We start from the raw sequence: 19,208 nt of genomic DNA, 5'->3' as shown, positions 1-19,208 counted from the left end.
AAGTTGAGATTTTAAAATGGAATCCCAAAAGCTACAGCTGCTGTACTGCAGTCCTTCCAACTCCTAATTTTCTAGTAAAGGGAAAATATAATAATCCTTTAAAATGAATTATTTTGGTCCAACATTCCTCTCTCCACGAATGCTATTCTGTATTTGTAAGACATCATTTCCACTCTCTCCTGTTCCTTAAGGTCACCTTGGTGCTTTCAGAGGCTAAGAGCTGCTGAGCAGTGGTGGCACCTGCCTTTAATCCCAGCACTCGGCAAGTAGAGGCAGGTGGATCTCTGAGTTCTGAGCAAGCCTGGTCTACAGAAGCTAGTGAGGCCAAAGTTAATAGCAGGGTCAAAGAACTCTCCATCAGACCCAGGGAGGAGACTGTCTAGAGTCACAGACAAGAAAAAACTAAACATTTCTTAGCGCATTTCCATGGTTGTTTGACCCCCTAAAGAATGCCTGGATGATTATAGTCCTTTAGAATCTAACTAAGCAGCCTCAGAATTGGTCTATCAATTCATTTCCTTTGTTTTCAAACAAGAAAATGTATGATAAAACCTCTAACTTCAAATATAACAACTGAAGTTTGTAAACCTTTGCTTTTACTAGCTTTACAACTGAGTAAACAGAATTAAAAGACTTTCACAAATACATTTACCTACCTTGAGTGCTAAAAGGCTTTTATTAATTTCAGCACCTTCAAGCCTTGTTTGCCTGTCTGCACTTGAGGTATCAGCTCCTCTTTCATTCCCAGCCAAATCAATGAGAGAAAATTTGCCATGTAGTTTTCCCTTCCTTCTAAGAATGATCTGAAACACTGCGTGACTCCGAGATGAATGTGCATTTGCAGATGTTTGACCAGATGTTCTGTAATGTGATTAAGGACACATTGATACACCAAAACTTTTATGTGTATGTTAATCAAAATATTTCCACTTAAAATCTTTCCTTTGCTAGTATGCCACACACACAAAATCTGAAAGAGAAGTATCCCTTTAAGACTTACCTGCAACTGTTGCCTATGTCAATGAGTTTCAGTACATCTTCCACACATTTGACCTCCCGTTCCTGTAATCCTACCACTTGCACCTGCTGTTTTCCATCTTCTAGTACTCTTAATTTTGTTTTCCTATTTAATAGGTCAAATACCTACAGAAAACCATATTCAAATTAGAAAACTAGCTTTAAAAAAAATCAGCTCTAAAAGAGTGAGTCTAAAAATAATAAAACTATTATTTCCAGAACAATGTTCAACACTGAAAGTTTGAAAAGATTTAAAATTCTAAAGACTTCAACTGCTGTATTTACAAGCATATAAATCTTGTGGGTGAGGAGGTCATAAAACAAAGCAAATATATTGAATGCCACCAAATTATACACTTAAAAATTGACAACTGTATATACAGACCCACACAAATTTTACCACATTTCTTTTTTAAAAAGTCTGGGGATTGGAAGACAACTCAGTTGTAAAGTGCTTGGCAAGCAAGTACAAGGACGTGAGCTTGAGCTCAAATAATCACAGCATTGGGGAAGTGGAGACCCTGGGGTCTATACTAACTGACCACCTGCAGGTCACAATGAAAGTCTGTCTCAAAAATACAAGATGGAGCCGGGCGGTGGTGGCGCACGCCTTTAATCCCAGCACTCGGGAGGCAGAGGCAGACGGATCTCTGTGAGTTCGAGGCCAGCCTGGTCTACAAAAGCTAGTTCCAGGACAGGAACCAAAAGCTACAGAGAAACCCTGTCTCGAAAAATAAAATAAAACAAAACAAAAAATACAAGATGGATAGCTCCTAAGAAATAACACATGAGGTTGACTGCTGGCCTCTACATGTATGTATGGTGTAGATGTAGACACCCACCTACACATATGTACCCATAAACATGCACTCACATAGCACCCCCATAAACAAAAGAAAAATAAAAATTTTCACATACCTTTCCACTATAAATTTCAAAAAATGTTGCATACACTTGAAGTTCTAGTTTCTTATAGTTTGGCTTCTTCAGCATTAAAAAGACATCCCGAGCTGTCAAAAAAAATTTCACACATGAAGTTCATTAAAATGCAACAATTCTTTTCTATTTTTAGAATTAGTTAATATTAAGTTAATATCAATAAAAATAAAATTAAAACATTAATTTGAAAAATAAAGTTGTAAAAGAAGCTACTGTCTTTCACATTCAATGAAAGGATGTTAATAGTTATCCTTAGAAGGGGCTCAACATGTAGCTCAATTGACAATGGTTGATTAGCATGCACAAAGCCCATGGTTCAGTCAGCAGCACTCCATGAACCAGGCATACAACAACCTACAATCCAGCATTTAGGTGTGAGAGGCAGGAGGACTAGAAATTCAAGGCTATCTTCAGCTACATAGCAAGATTGTGGTCAGCTTGCTGTACATGAGGTGAGCCCCTATCTCAAAACTTGGGAGGGGGGAGTAGGGGTATGATCCAGTAACAATTAGCCACTGCATAATTTATAGTAATCTAATAGTTTGCCACATTTACAATGACCCAATATATATCAAGATTTTTTTTTGTCCCCAAGAGCTCAATCTCATACTTCTTTTATGACTTTTTTTCTTTTTTTTGAGATAGGATCTCAAATAGCCAAGGTTGGCCTTAAACTTGCTATATAGTTGACGATAATTGTGAACCCAATGATTCTGTCTCCACCTACTAAGTACTAGGATTACAGGTGTGTGCTACCATGACTGACCATGACCTCACATTTCTTTTCAACTAATCTGAAAACGTTCAGTTGACCTAATATGCTGTGTGTATAGCTGGACAATAAAGTCTTATTCAAACACACCTGAATAATATTCAAGAATGTCATCACCTGTGCACATAAAGGACACTTACCTGCTAATGCATAAATTCCCTTCGAACAATCCTGGTTCTTTCCTGAAAAGTCACCACCCATCGTCTACATTTGGAAACAAAGAATAATAGAGATTATTCACATTTTTTTTAAGAATTTAGGTCTTGGGTTTGGGGTGATGACCCGAGCCATAAAATACTTGCCACAAAAATATGAGGCCCTGAGTTCTATCTCCAGGAACTCATGTAAAATAACCCAAGCACAGCAGTCACCCTAGCTTACATGGTAGTTCCCAGCCAACGAGAAACTGTCTCAAAAACAAACAAACAAACAAACAAACAAACAAACAAACAAACAGAGATGGCATCCAAAGAGTGACAGCTGAGGTTGTACTCTGGCCTCCACACGCACATACCCAGAAGAAATTAAGCCTTTTAATTAAGGTGTAGGAGGGAGACTATATCACCATAGCAGGATACAACTTAAACAATTACTTACATGAGTTTTTCCACTTCCAGTCTGCCCATAAGCAAAGCACGTAGCCATTCCCCTTTCAAATATCGTCTCTACTAGTGGTCTAGCCGTAAACCTTAAAAGGAAAATAAAAAAGTATGTCACAGATATCGAAGTTAAACAAGTAACCAAAGTAACCAAAGTAATATAAACTGTATTTCATTAACAAAGTACAGCAGGAGTTTAAACAAATCTTTAGTTTCAAAATTTAAAATAGTAAGTTGGTGAAAAAGAACTGTTGCTTTGGATCATGAATTTTAAATCCAAACATTTTTTTTTAATCAAGAAAAGTAGGAACCATTACAATCAACACGTCTATCCCTACATCATTAATCTCTGCTTGGGGATTATATAAATTCTGCACTCTGCTGGCTATGGAAGTCTTTTCCTTCCAGTAATTTGTCAGGATGCTTGAAAAGGTAGTAGCTGTTGGCAAAAGGTCAGGTGAATATGCTGAATGAGGTAAAACTTTGTAGCTCAATTTGTTCAAGTACTCAGTGTTCCTGAGTAACAGGTGTCAGGTGTAACAAGAAATGGAGACCCTTCCCTTGACCTCTGCTAGCTGCAGACAGTGCAGCTTTTGGTGTATCATCTCATCAGCTTCCTGAGCAGCTTCTCAGATGCCAGGTTTTGCTAGGATCCAGAAAGTAGTAGTAGATCACGTTAACATCAGACCAACAAACTGTGACCCAAGCTTTTCTGGGTCTGAGTTTGGATTTGGATAGTGCAGTGAAGTTTGTTCTTGGATTAACCACTGTGCTGGGTCTTTACACACGATCCACTTGTCACACAACACAGTCAATCAGCTGTGTTGGAAAAGGTCCATTGTTGCATAGGGGGAGAAAGGTCAAAAGCTCAAAATAACAATCCTTTTCTCTTGTTGTTACTTCATGAGTTTATAATCCCATCAAGCTTTGTCACCTTTCCAATTTGCTTCAAATGCTGGACATGAACAACTGACTTATATGTGAGGAAGATGTAAATTAACTACAGGACACTGAACTTTTGAGTTGATAGTCTTAAAAAAATGGCAAAAAAGTATGACTTGTTTTACTTTTTCAAATATATTAATAAAATTCACTGATATAATTAAAATAAAAAAGTGGGAAGAGATAAGAAATAATAAGAAATAAATAATAAGAAGAAATAATGTTCTTTACTGAGAACATTAAATAGTATGCAAAAAAAAAAAAACAACAATTAGGCCAAGCGTTGGTGGTGCACACCTTTAACCCAAGCACATGGGAAGCAGAGGCAGGTAATCTCTTGTGAGTTAGAGGCTGACTGCTCTACAGAGTTAGTCCCAGGACAGCCAGGGCTATACAAAGAAACTCTGTCTTGAAAAACAAAACAAAACAGAACAAAACAAAACCAATTAGAACAGTTCATACACTGTTGCGAGATTTTTCAACTCAAACTGAAGAAAGCATAGAATAACAAGGGCAGGGAAAAGTTCTAGTCTAATGAAACTCTGAATAATAAATCAGAAGAATGACCAGTTCAAAAAGTATGTCTTAGTCCATACAAGTAAAACAATTTAAGAGTTCTGTATTAGTGAAGTATAAATATGCCAGGTGAGTTTGAGGCCAGCCTGGTCTACAGAATGAGTTAAAAGAGAACCAGAGCCATTACACAGAGAAATCCTGTCTTGAAAACAAAAACAACAACAAAATACTAAAAAAAAGTATAAATATAGATTGAAGCTCAGAATGTTTATTAAATTTACCATAGATAATACTTGAATAAGTACTTAAAAACTACCACAAAAATCAGATTTACACATTATGAAAGGGGAGGGGAAGAAAGAATTGTTTGAAAAAAGCTAAAAGAAATTACCGGTTATTATTACAATTCCCATTTAAACAGATATTTCATAACATACCTATTTAATATTCCAATGTTCAATTCGTAAGATTCTTATTGCTCTAAATTTCTGGAGAATTTTTATAAAATGAAATTAGAAAATAAAACACAGCATGCAAATAAATGCAAAGGTATATCTATGTGAAATATAAAGGCAATGCTGCAAAAATCTGCTATAATTATTAGAAATGCGTTTATAAAATATGTCAAAAATCTTACATGATATAAAAATTTTGTAAAGCCGGGTGGTGGTGGTGCACGCCTTTAATCCCAGAACTTGGGAGGCAGAGGCAGGCGGATCTCTGTGAGTTCGAGACCAGCCTGGTCTACAAGAGCTAGTTCCAGGACAGGCTCCAAAACCACAGAGAAACCCTGTCTCGAAAAAACAAAACAAAACAAAAAAAAATTTTGTAAAAATATGCCCATCAACCTTAAAAGATGTTTAAAAAAATTTAACAAGACTAGTAGTAGTTAATGCCTAGCAGGTATTTCAAATTTATTAGTACAGGGGTTAAAACAGAAAGCCTAGTGTCTGTGGAGGACAGAGGTGTATGTCGGATACCCTGAGACAGAAGGCTGTGAGCCTCCATATGGATGCTGGAAAATGAACCTAGGTCTTCTAGAGGAGCAGGTAGTGTTCTTGAGGTCGAACCATCTCTCCAATCCTTCCTAGAAACTTACCCATACATATGTCTATGACATGTGTAAGCTAAGTATCAACTAGATTAGAAACAAATATTTGGTTTTTTTTTTAAGAGACAGGCTCTCTCTATGTAGTCCTGGAGCTCACTATGTAAACCAGGTTACCCTCCAACTCACAGATAGCCTCCCGCCTCCACCCCAAGTAGCACCATGCCCAGGAAAAAACCAAACCAAACCAAACCAAAACCAAAACCCCTAACTGAGGTTTTAAAAAGATTACATGATAAAACTAAACTCATTGAGTTTATTACATTTTCTTCAGTTTCCCCTAGAAAGCTGCACGAAGAACAACATTAAATCATCAAGGAACTTCCAAGAGTCTAAGAAGAGAATTTTAATTTAAAACAAATTCACTCACCTGTAAACCATTTCATTAGGAGCTGAGTCATCAAAGGCATAATCAAAACGAAACGTCTGATTTTCTAAGTACCTTGTTAAGTCTACTTTTTGTTTGGGCTCATGTACCATCACAACATCTTTACTAGGGATTGTGATTACGTCAAGATCTTTCATTTGGGTTTCTAAAAAAATAAACGAAAAATCAATATTCAGTAATTTAATCAAATGAAAAAAATTTTTAAAAAGATTTGAAATCTTTAAAAAATGATTTTAATATTGTGTGTGTGAGAAAGCATGCACACACTATGGCATGGTATGAATGTGCAAGTCAGAGGAAAATTCTAGGAGTCAGTTCTCTCCCTCCACCATGTACATCCCAGGGATCAAACTCAGGTCATTAAGATTGGCAATAGGCACCTTTACTAAATCATCTCAATATGTTTCTTTTTTGCGATAAAGTCTCACAACATAGTCCAGGCTGCCCTGGATCTCAATCTTCCTTTTTCAGGCTCTTGAATGTTGGGATTACAGGAATTATGCTACCACGCGTGATTTCTAAATTCTACTCTCTACAAAGCTCATTAAGCATCATACCTTTTTTATTGAGGGGTCGTTTTCTTACACAAACACATATCCTATGTTCATCAATCTAGGAATAAAAACCACATTATTTCATTGATTATAAATGCCATGTAAAACAATAGAAAGTAAACTATGGTTTTTAGAAATTTCTTAACATATATATATCAGTTAAGAATTAAAAAGCAAACTAGTATTTAATAAATTTTAATGGTTGTCAGAAACAATTACTACTAAAATTCTGAGCACTGTGGAAACTTATTTTGCTTTTGATAAGCCATTACTTAGTAATTAAGGTTTTTAGAAAGTACCACAATCCTTAACATTAAGTTCTTATTAATAAGAACCTTCCACGGAACACTCCTGCATTGCTGGTGGGAGTGCAAGCTGGTACAGCTGGATATCAGTATGGTGATTTCTCAGAAAATTAGGAAACAACCTTCCTCAAGACCCAGTAATACCACTTTTTGGTATATATCCAAAGAATGCTCAATCGTGCCACAAGGACATGTGCTCAACTATGTTCATAGCAGCATTGTTTGTCGTAGCCAGAACCTGGAAATAACCTAAAAGGCCCTCGACTGAAGAATGGATAAAGAAAATGTGGTACATTTACACAATGGAGTACTACACAGCAGAAAAAATACATCTTGAATTTTGCAGGCAGATGGATGAAGCTAGAAAACATCATTTTGAGTGAGGTAACCCAGACCCAGAAAGACAATTATCATATGTACTAACAAGTGGTTTTTAAACATAAAGCAAAGAAAACCAGCATACAAATCATAATCCCAGAGAAACTAGACAACAATGAAACCCTAAGAGAGACATACATAGATCTAATCTACATGGGAAGTAGAAAAAGACAAGATCTCCTGAATAAATTGGGAGCATGGGGACCATGGGAGAGGGTTGGGGTGGGGAGAAGGCAAGGAGAGGGGCAGAGAAAAATGTAGAGCTCAATTAAAAAAAAAAAAAAAAAGAAAAAAGAAGTACCTTCCACTCATTTCAAGATGTGTTATATACAACAAAAGTAAAAATTGCAATTCTACAAATTGGCATCTTTTCATGTTGATTGTAGATAGTTGTTGGAAGATCACCAACAGGCAAAAAACCAGGATTCTCACATTCCTTAACAAAATAACTGGACAATTTTATGAATGACAGTTCTTCTTTAATTATATGCACATGTAAGTGCTGGATTTCTCCCAGAGCTGGAGGTATAGGTTCACTGGCCTGATGTGTTGCTGAAAACTTTGAGAACCCAAACTGGGTCTCTCCCAAGAACAGATGGGCTTTTAAGCATCAAGCCATCTCTTATATCCCCATTACTGACAAATCTTTGTATACAATTTTAAAGATAAAGCTTACATTCAATACATACTTTCTTGGAATAAATCATTTTCTGTGATCAGACCTATTTTAGAGTTCTCTAATTTGCCTAGTTTAATTAAAACATGAGCTCAGATGCAACAGGTGAAATGCCTGGCAGTGTAGCAAGGCCTAAAATATATAGGAATATAAGCTTATGAATAAGACATTTATCTGGACCTGTAACATTCTTCCTAACACAAATACTTTTGGTAGCCAAACATTCTAAATATGTTAGGTCAGATGTATTATTTTTCATTCCTCAGCAGGTAATAAAACTAGAGAATACTTTTCAGCTCTGGAATTCTGGTCTGTTGTAGCCCCTAAGAACCATTATTACTGCTACAGCCAGAATAATGTGCACTTAAAAAGAACAAATTAGTTACAGTAAGTTAGAATGGTGGTGGAATATACAGCCCAAACCAAAGTTAAAGTAAGCCTGGAACTGAGATCAAAGCCTTTGTGAAGGGCGCCTTATGTGAGCCACTGATACAAGCCGTCAGAAGACAGGGAGGCTTCGCTTGCGAAGAGCAGCTGTGCCGGACCTCTAGCATTAAAACTATGGAGGGGGAACAAAAGAGGAGCTGAGTTGTGATTTATCACACAACACGGGAACTGAACCTCATCAGGAAAGACAAAACCATACAGGTAAATACAACATGCAATTAGTCAGTATGAAAATTTTTATTTATAATACCACATTTTCAGAGTAATAATTAACAAAGGATCTTACAGGATCAGCTGTTGTTAGGGGTCTGTAATCCAAGCTTCCTCTGAAGTCTCTGATCATACACATAATTTCATAATTTGGATTTGTAGCATCAACATCCTATTAGGAAACAAGATTTGGCACCTATTATACTTAATTACACTGTATGTGTTGCATATAGTTTGGAAACTGCAGTTCAGGCACTGTCATTTGTTAACCCAACCCAAAGTAAAACTATGATGTAATTTCCAAGTTCAGGTTAGTATGTTCTGAATCACTTTCACATAAATAACATGATTCTGTTAATCTGCATGTATCCTTGTGCACTCCAAAGTTTCCTCATTAAAACTATCCTTTAATTACTTAAAAAAAAAACACTTATATAACACATCTGCTCTAATTATGTCAGAAAATATATCAAGGGGAACAGCACTCTAGAACACTGGCGAACAACTCTAGGAAGGTTGAAACTGGGAAAATGCATCCCACACCCTAACTCAGAACTACTTCATCTAGTGTTTCAATATTAAATATCAACTTTGCACAAGTCACCATGAGGGCGTTGTTCTTGGCAGTCGCACACACGGGGCTCCTTCTTTACCTCCCTGTCCATTGTTACTGCTCTTCCCAAAGCACTACTCTGCCTATGCCAGTTCTACTGTCCAAACATTGAAGGATTCTTTGAAAAATCTGGTCTGCAGGTGTAAGAATGCTGTTTAGTTACAAATATCTGTCCTATTTTTAAATACAGCCTTAAATTAAAATATGGATTCATTTCTATTCATCTCCTCTGTCTTTGTTAACTCTAAAATAACCAAGATGTTTTTTTTTTAAAAAAAAGCAATACAACAAAACCTAAAACACAAAGAAAGATAATTTGCTTGCTTTTTTGTTGTTTGGACCCAGCGTTTCTTGTAGCTGATCTTTAGCTCTTGTCCTCCTGCCTCTACCTCCAAAGTGATGACAGATATGTCACTACAAGCAGCTCAAAACCAAGATATTTAAAAAGTTAAAAAATTCAAAGTATTGAATTCTGACAGAAATTTATTCCAAATTCAATACTGACTAAGTTTTGTTTAAATTATAACTAGCAATGGTCAATAGCCTCCCTGTAATGAATAATAAATCACTAATACTCAAGATTTTTCCATTCATTTTCAGACTTATACTGAAGAACAGTCACTGAAACGGTCACCAAAATTTATCTTCTACTTACCTTTAAAAAAGACACCACCTTGTCAGCTCAGAAGCAGAATGTGAAACAAGAACTGAAAGCTCCCTGGGACAGTTACTATCATCAAGTACACCCGGGGAACACCAGGGGGCATGTCTGGCAAGCATGAGTAAATGCAAATGCAATCTGTGTATTCTCTCTGTTTCCCTGGAGTCAGAGGCTCAGGTAGTCCAGACTGCTTTTCTGAACCTTATTTTAAAATCAGCTATTTTCACTGATATAATCTATTCCTTTCTCAGAAACAAACAAATGAACATTTGCGTTTATGTTACAAACCTGGGCTCTTTTTTCTCTAAGTTCTTGCTGTTGTAATCTCCTTTTCTCTCGTTTTTCTTGCAATTTTTCTACTTCTTTGACACAATTAGATTTTCTACGTGCTAAAAGGAAAAGGATAAACTGAAGAAACACAGTTTTTTTTTGTATAGAAAAATTTTACAGAAATTTTATGACTAATTCAGCACACACACACACGAGTCCACAGTAATGAAGCATGCCAATTATACCTAGGTGAACTTGACTTATGAGCTGCTTTGATAGTAGGAACAGGACACTATACAGATGAGTCAAGAGAAATGACTCAGACACACTGATACATGTCATCTCTTGGTTTAGAATTACAGGCCTTTAAATTAAAAGGATCAATAAGTGTAACTTTTTTCTAGAACCTAAAAAAAAAACTAGCTAGAATTTTAAATTCAAAGCAATTGGGCCATTGTTATAACCTCAAACAAAATGTTATTCTCCAGTATATATATATATACACACTCCAATTAACAGACGAAAGTACTAAATACAAATTATAATTGGTTGGCAAAAAGAAATCTTTAGCCAAGTTTGTCTTAGATTGCTTACTACTTAAGAACTTGTAATGATGACCAAGAGAGACTACATGTACGCCTAAGATGACTGAATCCTTGATACGTTATTTACATACAAGGAGGTCCAAATTCCTTTTTTGCAGCTTGAACTGGAGATATATCTGAAACACTACCATTCTGTTGTGCAGAAGACGACTGTTCGGGAAGCTGACTAGGCCGTGCGCGTGCTGAACCAACCACTACAAAACAAATTTAATTCAGAACAGTATTAAAAGCTAACCACGGTAAGAGGAAAAGACATCGCCATGTCAAATATGATACACAAATATTGAATTCATGTCAGGCACAATAGCTCGTAACCTATAAGCCCAGAACTTGGTAGGTTGAAGCAGGACAATCAATACATATCTGAGGCAAGCCTGGCGTGAGACCATGCCTCAAAAGTCGATAAATACTGAGTGGTGGGGTGGTGGTGCATGCCTTTAATCCCAGCACTCATGAGGCAAAGGCAAGTGGATCTCTGAGTTTGAGGCCTGCCTGGCCTCTAGAGTGAGTTCTAGGACAATAAAGGATGCTACATAAAGAAACCCTGTCTTGAAAATACCAAAACCAATAATTTAAATTTAGCAAACTGACAAACTTTTCAATAAATGGTGTATAAACTACTAAAAGCAAGCAACTCTATTCAGTAAACTGATACAATTAAAAGACATTTTCAAAGCAATAGTTACACCAGGAGAGAGGTAGGCAGGCAGATCTGAGTGTGAGACCAGTATGGCTTCTATAGCAAGTTACAAATAATGGAGAAACCGAGTCAAAAAGGTACAGATTTAACATCCACCAGTGTGATTTTAGCTAGAAAACTAAATACCAAACTTAAACGACTTTTTTTTTTTTTTTTTTGGTTTTTCGAGACAGGGTTTCTCTGTGGTTTTGGAGCCTGTCCTGCAACTAGCTCTTGTAGACCAGGCTGGTCTCGAACTCACAGAGATCCGCCTGCCTCTGCCTCCCAAGTGCTGGGATTAAAGGCGTGCGCCACCACCGCCCGGCTTAAACGACTTTTAATAATCATTTTTTTTAAAGGTGGCTGGAGAGGCAACCATGGGTGATGGGAACCGAACTCTTCTATTTTTTGGTTGTAAGTCTAGCCTTTAACGGCTAAGCCATCTCTCCAGTCCTAATAATCATTTTTTAAAAATGCACATGAAACCCATGTCTTAAAATTCCAGAATGCAAAGGTATTTCCCAGAGTATATGTACATTATATATAAATAACATATAAATTATATTATATATTATATGTGCAATATAAAGGCATTCTCATTTTTAAGAAAATGTACATGATTCAAACACATAGAAAACAAATGTAAAAGTCCTTCCAACCTTTCTTACATTCCAGATTTCTATTTTTGCTCCCCAACATGCAAATCTTCAGTAGAGTAGTTCCCCATTGTAGATGCCATAAAAATGCAAAAAGGAACTTAAAATTAAATACAAACAGAAAGCTGGATGTGGTGGTGCATGTGTAATGCCAGCACTGGAGGGAGTCAAGAAGATCAGGAGCTCAAGATCATTCTTGGCTGCCTATCACATTCAAGACAAACCTGGGCTACAGAGACCCTGTTTCAAACACCCACACACGCATGCACCCATGCATATAGGCTCAGAAAAATTTACCAAAAAATACAAGGTCTACAAAGATTTGGAGGGTGGTAAGGAAAGGACTTTCTCCCCTCTACTTCTAATGTCCTCTCTGGCCCATATTGTACTACATCCGTGCTCACGGAGACATAGAACTGTACAGTAGTTCTGAACTGCTGAGCAGCAAAAACAAGTTAGTTTTGTCTCTGTGTCCTGACTCAGAATATATAAAACTTGAAGCCAACTGTAATTTATGTCCATTCAAATTTTCTCTTCCCAACTCTGAAGTTAACCTTTAAACTTTTTGGAATCCTCTTAGTCAGAAAATTATGACCAATCCAATGATAAGGAAATCCATCCTTGTGACATCATCATCATCCATCGGACCCCTTCCTCATTTCTTCTTTCTCTAATGTCCTCCTCAAATGTTAAAAACTGAGTGAGATGGACAAAAACTACATGTTTTGTGGAGTTTCTACTTACCACATACATTTCTGAATTTTTTGTTTTGTCTTATTTAGAGTTTTTCTTTGTAGCCCTGCTGGCCTAGAATTCCCTATATAGAATAGACTGGCTTCCAACTTTCAGGGTCTTCCTGCTTCTACCTCCCGGGCGCTCTCACCATGACTATCTCCTATTTTTTTAAACTAAAGAGAAATTATTAATGCAATTGGGATATTAAGAAACTAGGAATACTAATCTTCAAATTAACCATGTATGGTTAAAACAAAACACTAAGGGTAACATTTACTTTTGATATACCTCATCAAGGCCATGCTAAATGTCAGTAGGGAAGATTAAAGGATAACATTTTACTTCACCTCTATTATCTCTTGGGGGAGGGTCATTCTTAACAGATGCCACAGTTCGTCGGTTCTATAAAAAAAAAAATATTAATTTTTTTCTCTTCATTCCTCACAGCAATCAGTGCCCCAGCTTCATTTAATTAAACAGAAAGACAATAGTAACATAAAACCAAATGTAGAAAAACTATAAATTATCAAACAACTTTCTTATTTATCAATAGTCAAGTTCCTGCAGGAGGCATGTATCGAAATCCCCCATATATTCAGGAATGAGAAAGGTACGTTCTCAAAGATAACTTGCTCTAAGGACCTTATTCATATCAGTTTTACACAATTCTGTAGAGTCATTATTTTCTTAATTCTGAGCTCAAGTAAAGTATAGAAATCTTCACATTTTTAAAGTTGAGTTTTAAGAATGATATTCTGTAATAATGTTTTCATCATTATTCAGAGAGGAACACATCAACACAGAGGAAAGGGAGAAATAGAAAAGGGAGGGGTGGGAGAAGGGAAAAGTTTGTAGTTTGCTCTCAGAACTATGGAGATCATACATCAAGCAGACTGGAAGGCCCTTTGATGCTCAGGTTTGACTATTTCCATCATTAATCCATTACAATTCAGCAGATCTCAGAAAGCGTTTTATGTTTACTTCCATTTGATATGAGATATGAAGTAAAATGAGGTTAAGTAACTACATTATAATGCTATCTTGCCAAGATTGTGTAGGCTGGGTATGTATTATCTGAAAAGCCTCAGTCCAGAAATGTTAGAAATGTTTTATGTTGCCGGGCTGTGGTGGCGCACACCTTTAATCCCAGCACTCGGGAGGCAGAGGCAGGCGGATCTCTGTGAGTTTGAGGCCAGCCTGGTCTACAAGAGCTAGTACCAGGACAGGAACCAAAAAGCTACGGAGAAACCCTGTCTCGAAAAATCCAAAAAAAAAAGAAATGTTTTATGTTTTTTTCATGTCTTGGAATATTTGTATATGTGCACTCATGTGTGTAAAATCAGACATCTTGGAAATATGACTTAATTTTAAATGAAAATTCATTTATATATACACATAGCCTGAAGACTGTGTGTCTGTATATGAAACCCAGTGGATGACATCTGGTACCTGCTGTCATGTTCCACCTTATTCCCATGAGATAGGGTTACTCAGAACCTGGAACTGGGCTGGCAGCCAGCAAAGCCCCAGCAATCCTTCAGTCTCTACCCCACAGAGGTGTGGTTCCAGGTGTGTAGAGCACCAGTCACATCTGCTTTTTAGTTACACGTGTGCTAGTTAGGTAGACTCGAATCCTCACGACTGTGGGCAAGTGCTCTTAACCAGGGACTCCAAACCTCAGTGAAGATAATTGGCGTAGCTTCATCTAGACTGAAACTCATCACATAAGGCTTCAGGTGTAATTTCTCTCGTGTGGTCTGATGTTTGTTCTCAAAATAAATGAATGAATGAATGAATGAATGAATGAATAAATAAATAATAAATAAATGCATTTGGGGGGAGGCAAGAAAGTTCAGTGGGTCACTTGCTTCACAAGTCTACCCTGAATAGATCCTAGGTCACCCCTCCCCAAATAGCCAGGTGTTATTGTGTGCTCCTGTATTCCCAACACTCCTGCAGCAAGACAGGGGCCTGGAGTACACAGTACAGCAGAGACAAGAGAGCCCAGTCCAACAAGGAGGTGGAAGGGGGGGCAGGTGAGAACCAACTCCTGAAAGCTGTCCTGTGATCTCCACATGAATGACATGGCATGCACACAGCCACTATCACACACAAACAAGAATAAAATATTAATAAATAAAAATGTTAAATTGGATTTTGGAGTAATTTTGATCTTGGATTGAGGAATTAGTAGTAATCTTTGGATCTAAGGAGGTAATACAGTATTGACTCCTTTATTAAACTGAAATATCAAAGTACTATGAAACACTGATAGCCAGTTATCCTAAAAAGGTTTCAGTACAGGTTTGAAAGGTTTGGCTACAGCATAGATTAAGGCAACTAACTTCTGATCCCATTTATATAGCTACTAGAGTGAATTTACTTAAAAACAAACCCACAGCAAATGATTTAGTTATACTCAATCCTGGCTGCACATTCCAATCACATTAGGTAGTAGTTGGACAGTGGTATTATCTCCCAAAGTGGGGGCCCGGAAATCAGTACTTTTAAAAATGCATCAAGTGATTTTAATGGGAAGCAACTGTTAACAATAACACATCAAGGTTAAGGTGAATAGAGCTCAGTGGTAGAATGCCAAGGCAAAGGGGAAAAACTGGGCTTGATTTCAACAAGGGAATGGGAAGGGTAGATAAAAATATGCCAATCTATTAAGGCATTGAAAGATGTATATTAAAGACCTTTAAGCAGTGACTTTTGCTATGCTTAAATTAAAAGAACTCAAACTGATTTATGTTCATGTATGTAGTTTAAAAAGCAGAATATTTTAGCGCCAGGCGGTGGTAGCGCACGCCTTTAATCCCAGCACTCGGGAGGCAGAGGCAGGCGGATCTCTGTGAGTTTGAGGCCAGCCTGGTCTACAAGAGCTAGTTCCGGAACGGGCACCAGAGAAACCCTGTCTCGAAAAACCAAAAAAAAAAAAAAAAAAAAGCAGAATATTTTGAGGATGGTTAAGTCTCTATAATACGTTTGCATGTTTATAAATGTTTTCCTTGCAAAATATGGAGTTCCTATAGGCTTGAAAGTCATGTCACATTCATCTGTGAATTAACACAGTACCTGGACAAAGTAGAAAAATCAACAGATGTCACTGAATCAAACACTAAGAAGTAGAGGTTCAACAACATAGCAGGACTGTCTGGTTTTAAAGGCATTGTATTTTCATGGAATTTACTAATAGTAAAGAATTTCAAGAGCATGGAAGAACTACTTTTAAAGGATTTTTCACTTTTGCTGAGCTACGGTACATGGAGGTGGCAGCACTGCCCTTGCAACACCTTCTTTTTTTTTATAATTTTATTTTTATTTTTTTAATTAAAATTTCCACTTGATCCTCGTTTCCCATTTCCCTCCCCTCCTCCCAAATATTGCCCCCTCACCCCACACCATTCCCCCTCCCTCTCAATACTGAAGAGCAGTCCAAATTCCCTGCCCTGCGGGAAGACGAAGGTCTTCTATCTACGTCCAGGAAGGTGAGCGTCTATAAACAGGCTAAGCTCCCACAAAGCCAGTTCATGTATTAGGATCAAAACCTAGTGCCATTGTCCTTGGCTTCTCATCAGCCTTCATTGTCCGCCATGCTCAGAGAGTCCAGTTTCAACCCATGCTTATTCAGTCCCAGACCAGCTGGCCTTGGTGGGCTCCCAATAAATCAGTTCCACTGTCACAGTGGGTGGGTGCACCCCTCATGGTCCTGACTTCCTTGCTCATATTCTCCCTCCTTCTGCTCCTCATTTGGACCTTAAGAGCTCAGACCGTTGCTCCAAATTGAGTCTCTGTCTCTACCTCGATCCATCGCCAGATGAAGGTTCTAAGGTGATATGCAAGATATTCATCAGTATAGGATAGGGTCATTTCAGGTTCCCTCTCCTCAATTGCCCAAGGTACCAGCTGGGGACATCTCCCTGGACACCTGCGAACCCCTCTAGAGTCAAGTCTCTTGCCAACTCTAAGATGGCGCCCTCAGTTAGGATATATACTTCGCTGCTCCCGTATCCACCCTTCCTATATCCCAACCATCCCAATCCCCCAAGCTCCTCCCATTCTCCCCTTCTCACGTTTCTCATCCCATTTCCCCTTAGCCCCATGCCACCTCACCCGCAAGTTCCCAGTTTTTGCCCTGCAATCTTGTCTACTTCCCCTATCCAGGCGGCTGACTATAGGATTTTCTTTGGGTTCACCTTCTTATTTAGCTTCTCTAGGATCACAAATTATATGCTCAATGTCCTTTATTTATGGCTAGAAACCGATTATGAGTGAGTACATCCCATGTTCCTCTTTTTGGGTCTGGGATACCTCACTCAGGATAGTGTTTTCTATTTCCATCCATTTGCACGCAAAATTCGAGAAGTCACTGTTTTTTACCACTGAATAGTACTCTAATATGTATATATTCCACACTTTCTTCACCCATTCCTCCATTGAAGGGCATCTAGGTTGTTTCCAGGTTCTGGCTATTACAAACAATGCTGCTATGAACATAGTTGAACAGATACTTTTGTCATATGATAGGGCATCTCTTGGGTATATTCCCAAGAGTGGTATTACTGGATCTTGGGGTAGGTTGATCCCAAATTTCCTGAGAAATCGCCACACTGATTTCCAAAGTGGTCTTGCAACACCTTCTTACTAACAACACATGGCTAGTTACAATACCCTTACCACTTCTCATCACTTCAGAGTACCAGAATAGTTATTACTCTTAACAAACAGGTATTTTGTCATTCAACACTGACAAAAAAGCAACTTTAACTCAACTCTTCTGAGAAGCTATTAGTCCTCCAAAAATCCTAATTAGGCAAGAAATTATAATATGATCTAAAGACTGTCATGAACTGTGAACTAGACAACCCTAACTCAGGAAGGCATATATGTACAACATGGATACAGAAGGTAGAAAGAATTGTTTTAAAATGTAAATCAAACAATACTTAACACATACATACTCTTCAAAGTCTACCAGTCTCAAGTCAGCGAGAGCAAGAGCCCATGTATGCGTGCACAAGCACCATATACACACACACACACCCCTAAATTTATCACTTACCTTTACAATTTTGTTCACTTTTGAGGATGATGATGGTGGAGGTATTTCCGGACTGGGTTCAATCTCTTCATCGGGTACAAGATCAGGGTTAAGCGAAAAGATGCTTTCCAGATCAATCTGTGTAAACAAGAACATGGGAGTTATAGAGCAGATGACTCTTAAATGACTTCAACTTAAAGATGACACGACACCACTTTGCAAATTACAGTGCTCAGAATAATAACCCACATATACTTTACACTTATTTTTTAATAATGTTACTTACATACAGCAATTGTCAAATCTTGTGCACTGAGCTAAAGAACAGGTGATACAAGGAGAGACTCTCCTTCTCTGGGTTAACTTTTAAAACTCACTTTCCAGTGAGGATTTTCTTCATGTGTATAGGGGTTTTATTGGCATGAATATCTGTGTACTGTGTGCATGTTTGGTGCTCCCGGAAACCAGAAAAGTGCTGGATTCTCTGGGACTATTACACATGGCTGTGAACAATCATGCTGGGGTAGAAAATTGAACCAGGGTCCCCTGGAAAAGCAGCCATTTATCTTAAACCACTGAATCATCTCTACAGCCACTATTTGAAAAGTTCTTAAAGGAATGACACAGAATGTCTACATCATATAAAATTATATGGCTTTCTGTTTTATTTTGTATTCAGAATCTTGACTAGAAATGATGATTAGCTCAGAAACCGTACCTCCTTGCCCTTTGTGTCTCCATTTTCTATCCACTCAACTGTTACACTTTCATTATCTTCATTTAAAGATGTTACCATTGCTTGGTGTATTCGGCCTAAGTGGGAATAAAACACACATTTTAAAAGCAATGAATGACAGCATTCTTAAATATGGTTAATAATAATTATTAACTTAATTTGCATACACAATGCTCACACATCCACATATGTATGATGTGACAATTTTTACAAGGAATTTTCACAAAAGAACTTTGTCCATTAGTTTCATTAAAACAAGTACAGAAACTCAGGGTATAAGATAAGAACAAAAGTCTATGTGATCAATGGCCACAGTGACACAGGTGATTAAAATTTTATGCCATCAAACAGTCTAGTG

General features: G+C 37.6%; 1 protein-coding gene and 1 non-coding gene across 7 annotated transcripts in view; both read right to left on the bottom strand.

The window, feature by feature from the left end:
* Kif2a (kinesin family member 2A) overlaps nt 1-19,208 on the bottom strand; it is a 74,612-nt gene that overhangs the window by 9,760 nt on the left and 45,644 nt on the right. For 3 of the 6 annotated variants that reach the window (XM_057789747.1, XM_057789745.1, XM_057789748.1), the window contains exons 2-14: nt 18,833-18,927; nt 18,136-18,252; nt 13,418-13,472; nt 11,072-11,194; nt 10,414-10,514; nt 8,928-9,023; nt 6,839-6,893; nt 6,264-6,426; nt 3,326-3,416; nt 2,869-2,932; nt 1,936-2,027; nt 1,001-1,143; nt 657-861 (exon numbers count right to left, since the gene is read on the bottom strand). In XM_057789747.1, the coding sequence (XP_057645730.1) occupies nt 657-861; nt 1,001-1,143; nt 1,936-2,027; nt 2,869-2,932; nt 3,326-3,416; nt 6,264-6,426; nt 6,839-6,893; nt 8,928-9,023; nt 10,414-10,514; nt 11,072-11,194; nt 13,418-13,472; nt 18,136-18,252; nt 18,833-18,910 (1,383 nt within the window). In that variant the 5' untranslated portion in view covers nt 18,911-18,927. The remainder of the gene's footprint in view (nt 1-656; nt 862-1,000; nt 1,144-1,935; nt 2,028-2,868; nt 2,933-3,325; nt 3,417-6,263; nt 6,427-6,838; nt 6,894-8,927; nt 9,024-10,413; nt 10,515-11,071; nt 11,195-13,417; nt 13,473-18,135; nt 18,253-18,832; nt 18,928-19,208) is intronic. The other 3 variants (XM_057789746.1, XM_057789750.1, XM_057789749.1) reach the window with 2 other exon arrangements.
* On the bottom strand, nt 13,931-14,010 carry LOC130887708 (small nucleolar RNA U2-19). The gene has a single exon (XR_009058401.1). It is a non-coding gene; the product is annotated as a small nucleolar RNA U2-19 (small nucleolar RNA).

Source organism: Chionomys nivalis, chromosome 15, assembly GCF_950005125.1.
Source record: "Chionomys nivalis chromosome 15, mChiNiv1.1, whole genome shotgun sequence".
Lineage (NCBI taxonomy): Eukaryota > Metazoa > Chordata > Mammalia > Rodentia > Cricetidae > Chionomys > Chionomys nivalis.
This window is presented reverse-complemented; position numbering and strand designations above follow the sequence as displayed.